At 36.8% G+C, this 6,000-nt stretch overlaps 1 protein-coding gene across 5 annotated transcripts in view; it reads right to left on the bottom strand.

The window, feature by feature from the left end:
• Window positions 1-1,048: 1,048 nt before the first annotated feature.
• Window positions 1,049-6,000, bottom strand: part of CD163 (CD163 molecule) — a 44,858-nt gene continuing 39,906 nt past the window's right edge. For 2 of the 5 annotated variants that reach the window (XM_044914935.1, XM_044914934.1), the window contains exons 15-17: window positions 5,479-5,574; window positions 4,521-4,570; window positions 1,068-1,264 (exon numbers count right to left, since the gene is read on the bottom strand). In XM_044914935.1, the coding sequence (XP_044770870.1) occupies window positions 4,551-4,570; window positions 5,479-5,574 (116 nt within the window). In that variant the 3' untranslated portion in view covers window positions 1,068-1,264; window positions 4,521-4,550. Of the gene's footprint in view, window positions 1,265-4,520; window positions 4,656-5,478; window positions 5,575-6,000 lie in introns of all 5 variants that reach the window. The other 3 variants (XM_044914931.1, XM_044914933.1, XM_044914932.1) reach the window with 3 other exon arrangements.

Raw genomic sequence — 6,000 nt, 5'->3', positions numbered from 1 at the left:
TAGGAAAATAGTGCATGGCATATAATTGGGTATTTAATGTCCAATGCCTGACAAATAGTAGGTGCTTAGTAAATATTGTTGAATAAAAGAGTAAATGATTAAATGATTTAATTAATTTATGTCAAAGATATGTCTGAAATTGACAAGAGGAAGGAAAGAAATGGGAAGTGAACCAAATTTCATGGTTCTACAAGATAATGGCTTTGAAGCCCTAAATGCCAGAAAAGAGTATAGGCAATACCAGAATACTGAGAAAAGGCTAAAAATCAATTTGCATCTCACACTGGGATATTTAACAACAGAGTCTAAGCTTAGTGTTGAATTGTTATAAGTCTTTCTTTAAATGTTATCTTCTGGGGTGCCTGGGTGGCTCAGTTGGTTAAGTGTCCACCTTCAGCTCAGGTCATGATCCCGGAATCCTGGGATTGAGCCCCATGTCAGGTTCCCCACTAGACGGGGAGTCTGCTTCTCCCTCTCCCTCTGCCCCCTCCCTGCTCCTTCTCTCCCAAATAAATAAATAAAATCTTTAAAAAAATAAATGTTATCTTCTATGTTAATATATAATATGGATACGTGATTTTTAATAAAATAAGAATTTTCATTATAACTTACATTTATATAGAAAAGATGTAATTTACACATTCATTTCAGTTTTAGTTACACTGTCCTAAGGAACAAGGAAGTGAGCCATTGAGTCTTTGTACCTTTACCTGGTGTTGCTGTGCATATTTTGTCAGTGATGAAAATTACAGTAACAAAAAGCAGTTAAGAACAAATGAGATTCATGCCTTGTAGAGGTAACAACATATTATTAGCCTTTCAATAATCATTAACTTTCCCTTTCTTAAAAAAAAACTAAGAAAAACAAATTTGTTTTAATTTGGTAATAAGAAGAAAATTATTATTTAAACCAAAGTAGGAAACATATATGTTATATGCAAATGAAAACACTGTCAAATGAAAAGACATCATGTTATATTTATGAAACCCTAAAAAAGTCAGAAAGCCTACCCAGAAATTCATAAAATCAAGAGCAGGAAGTTAAGACAAATTCAAATCAGCAATATTCCTTTTTATTTAAACCCCCTGAAAGTCTTATAAAGAGCTTTTAATAGTCACATTCACCAATTTAATTTTTATAAATTCAGCAGCAGTCTTTGGAACACTAGGAGACAAAGGACTATATTGTAATCTTCAGTGAACAAGGTGGATTCTTGCTCTCTTCCATAGTTCAGGTCTTCATCATGGGATCTTAAAGGCTGAACTGAAACCATAAATAGAAAAACTGTTATTTTCCTCTTTATACACACTTGCACAGAGGAATTATACTATAATGTCATATAATGTGTTATATGACAACACACACACACACGTGCACACACCAAACACACACACACACAAACTCACATGCATTAAAAAGCGTACTACTTCCCTGAACAGAAAACTTGAATGCAATGATTTGCAAACTTTGGCATGCATAAGAATTATTTCTATTTCATAGAACTAAGATGGCACCCCAAAATGCCATTTTAAAGTACCCTCACGTGGGCGCCTGGGTGGCTCAGTTGGTTAAGCGACTGCCTTCGGCTCAGGTCATGATCCTGGAGTCCCTGGATCGAGTCCCACATCGGGCTCCCTGCTCGGCGGGGAGTCTGCTTCTCCCTCTGACCCCCTCTCATGTGCTCTCTCTCATTCTCTCTCTCTCAAATAAATAAATAAAATCTTTAAAAAAAAAAAATAAAAATAAAGTACCCTCACGTGATTCTGAAGCAGTGACTCAGCAATGATTCCTCTTTAAGGAAAAAGTAGTTTAATCCTTATTCATTATATTGGAATAATATTCATATGTTCAAGATTATAAATCATAAGTCTATTGTAGTCTTAATCTAACAAAGTTCGATTTTTAATATTTCCATATACATATACCTACATATAATCTTATAGGTGTAAACATTTAATTATATCTGATAACATGAACACATAAATGGAATGATGCTGCATTTTTGTGGATGACTTTTCCTTTTTCAGTTGGCCGTACCATAATTTTCTAGCCATTAGCTCACTGACATTCATTCTGTTTCCAGCTTTTTGCCACTACTCACAATGCTGTAAAAAGGAATCATTATATATAAGTTCTTACACACTAGTGGCTTTATCTGCAAGGAAGAAATTCTCAGGGGTAGAATTTTGCATGAATGGATCTGTGGAACATTTAAAAAAATATTTCATAGACATTTCCAGATTGTTTTCTGCAAAGGCTACCACACCTCCCATTTCCAATAGCAATGTTTGAAATTACAATTTTCTCTGTATTCCCACCAGCAATAAATATTGGTGCTGTTTTAAATTTTTGGTGGTCTGATTTACATAAAGTGACATCTCAGTGTTAATTGTAATTTGAATTGCCTTGACATACTGGTGAATTTGAACATTTATAAATGTCTATTTGTCACTTGAAATTCATAGCTTTGACCAGTGATGATCCATCAAATGCTATCCTTTAATAATTGTTAAGACATACATTAAGATGCATATAAACGTATATTTATCCCTTTCATGCCATATACAATTTATTACCTTTTATGTGTGTATGTGTATATGTATGATTTAACACTTTATATTTATATACTTTTAAGAGTTCCAACTTTAATCCTGTCTCAATCTGTATTTCTTATAAAAAAAAACCCCACACTTTGGTATATATTATTTCTAAATATATAGTCTTCCCGGGCGCCTGGGTGGCTCAGTTGGTTAAGCGACTGCCTTCGGCTCAGGTCATGATCCTGGAGTCCAGGGATCGAGTCCCGCATCGGGCTCCCTGCTCGGCGGGGAGCCTGCTTCTCCCTCTGACCCTCCCTTCTCTCATGCTCTCTCTCTCTCTCATTCTCTCTCTCAAATAAATAAATAAAATCTTAAAAAAAAAAAGAAAAAAATATATATAGTCTTCCCAAAATTGTTTTTTTAATGGAAAATATATCCACTACCTCATTTCACCATCTTTTCTTTTTAATGTATAACTTAACAAATTTCTTCTGTTATACATTCTGCATGAAAGCAAATTATAAAATGCAAATCTGATTGTGTCTTGCCCCAGCTTAATCTTTCAAAGCCCACTGCCTCCATAACAGTCCCTAAAATGAAATATAAATGTGAAATATAGCAGACAAGGCCATTCATGATAGGACTGTATGCAGTCTTTTCAGCTTAGATTCTCACCACTTCCTCTCTCTTGAGATTTACATTAAACAATCATGTCTTTGTCAGTAATATCTTTTATTTATGTGTCTTCAGTGCTCAGAACACTACTTGTCACCATAAATATGATCAATACATATTTTTTTTCCAATGGTTGTACCATTTTATTTTATTTTTAAAATATTTTTGGTGGTTAACTTTTTTTATTATGTTATGTTAATCATTTTTAAGGTTTTTATTTTTAAGTAATTTCTACACCCAACATGGGGCTCAAACTTACAGCCCTGAGAGCCAGAGATGCATGCTCTCCTGACCAAGCCAGCCAGGCACCCCAGTTCAATATATTTTTTTTTCAAAGATGTTATTTACTTACAGAGAGAGACACAGTGAGAGAATGAACACAAGCAGGGGGAGTGGGAGAAGGAGAAGCAGGCACCCCACGGAGCAGGGAGCCCGATGCGAGGCTCGATCCCAGAACCCTGGGATCATGACTTGAGCCGAAGGCAGACGCTTAACGACTGAGCCACCCAGGCGCCCCTCAATACATATTTATGAATGAAAAACTTCTTACTGTTCCCCAAAGATGTGGTTCTTTTCTATGCCTCCATATTTTGTACATGCTATGTCTTTGCCCTAAAATTGTCTTTCAATCATTTGATGTTTGCCTTGAATATCACATCTTCAGAATTTCCTCCAATTTCTTAGGAAAACTTTCTATGTTCTTATGGCATCTTATACTACCTTTACCATAACGTGCATTATACAAGTGTTGACATAAGTCTTTTCTCTTTCACAAAATGACCGTTACAATATCTTAAAAAAATTTAATCATATAAATGTACCCAGTTTCTCCTTAGCTCCATGATATACCATTGTTATTGCTTAGAATATATAACTAATAATTGGGGTGCCTGGGTGCCTCAGTCAGTTGAGCATCTGACTCTTGATTTCAGCTCAGGTCATGATCTCAGGGTCGTGGGATCAAACCCCGAGTCGGGATCCCAGCTCAACCAGGAGTCTGCTTGGGATTCTCTCCCTCTCCCTCCCCCTCTGCCTCTCCCCTTTTTTCTCTCTCTCTCTCTTTCAAATAAGTAAATAAATCTCTAAAAATAATAATATATAACTAAGAGTTGGATAAGAGTCACATTTATAAAGAGCTGTTATATATTCTGAATATGGATATACATACATACATACATAAATATACATATGTATGGAAATACGTGTATATACATTCTTTCTTTTTTTATAATACCAGAGGAGTTCTCAATTTTTAAAAAAATGTATCTGGTTTGAACAACATTGAATAATTTCTCCTCACTCACCTTCTTGGGTTGTAATTCCCATTTTCCTCTTCAGTGTACCTCAGAATGGTCTTCTTTTTCATCCAGAAACAGGAAGAGATATAGACACAGAAATTAGCCCAACATCATTAAAATCATCTGACTCATTGGGATTTTCTGAAAGGAAGGAAATAATTACTGGGAAATAAATCAGACCTCCCCTCAAGTGCCTTAGAACCTCTTTGAACATTTAGACGCATTGCCCACAATTAGGAAGGCAAACGTGTGATTTACGGGGCACAGGAAGTCTTTTCCATGCCTTAAATATGTTTTCCCGACATAGTTGCTGCAAATACCAAGTCCCTGGGATGGAAGAAGTGAGGCAGGCCCTTCTCAGAAGGTAAGGAATACAGAGAAGGTGTTGATCCTTCATGGAGTAGGTGGGTGTTGGGCTATTTCTTCCAACCCAGAAGAATTGGGCCGCCCAGAGGCAGAATTAGTGCATTGGTGCTAAACAGAAGTTGGAGGACAAAGAAAGCCATATGATGTAATGGGAAATAGTGATGGCTTCTATGGGAAAAAGACATAGGAACTTTAAGCTTTTAGATTTTTAGGGGAAAATATAAATACCAAATTAGAGTAAGGAAAGGAGCAGGAAGTAAGAATGGAAGGAATTGTGAAAGAAATGTGAAAAGTGAAACCTTTTAGATTAATTTGTTTCAGTAAGATGAGGTCCAAATCAAATATTCTACTTGCATGGTTCTTTGTACCTCCACCAGAAATCATCACAGACCTCTAAGTCAGATCGCATGATTGCAGTTTTTATGTTCTCTAAGAGTCACTTGTAGTTCATTCCTGCCTTTCTTCCGTATATGCATCATAAGCTTCCTATTACATGTTTGAGATTTCTTTCACAGCTATGCAAAGTACAATGCCTCAGCTGCAACTGTAGCTACTGGTCTGAACCCCAGGGCTGTAGACCCTCAAAGAACCCACAGACCTGAGGAAGTCAGCACATCCAGATCATCTGCTTTCAGGCAAGAATTCATCTCCCGGTATTGAACTTGGTGGACAGAATTCTCTCCTCTCGAGCAAACTGACAACAGAGGTCCTAGATTAGGGATCAGCAGATCATAATAAAACTTGCCCTCCCTACCAGTGCTTTTTCCCAGCAGTGCACACATACTCAATCTTTATCCATGCCCTTGTCTTGTTTGCATCCCTTCTACTACCAAGCTTTTCCCTTATAAGGCTACAAACTCAAATGCAGTAGGTTGAGGCGAAACCACCCCTACTGCCATCATATGCCACCCCAGTTTTTCCCCCCAAGCAGGCGGCAGTCTTCTCTAATTCATGGGAGCTTTAAAAAAAAAAAATCTCTGAAATCTATCCATCCTCTCTTCTCCATGCTCACTATCAAGTCCTTTTCATCTTTCATGTCAACTATTTCAAAATGCTACCCCTGTCAATAATGTGGTCTTCCTACAACCCTTCACACATCCCGTCATCAAACAGAACTTTC

This window comes from Neomonachus schauinslandi, chromosome 5 (genome assembly GCF_002201575.2).
Source record: "Neomonachus schauinslandi chromosome 5, ASM220157v2, whole genome shotgun sequence".
Taxonomy (NCBI): Eukaryota; Metazoa; Chordata; class Mammalia; order Carnivora; family Phocidae; genus Neomonachus; species Neomonachus schauinslandi.
This window is presented reverse-complemented; position numbering and strand designations above follow the sequence as displayed.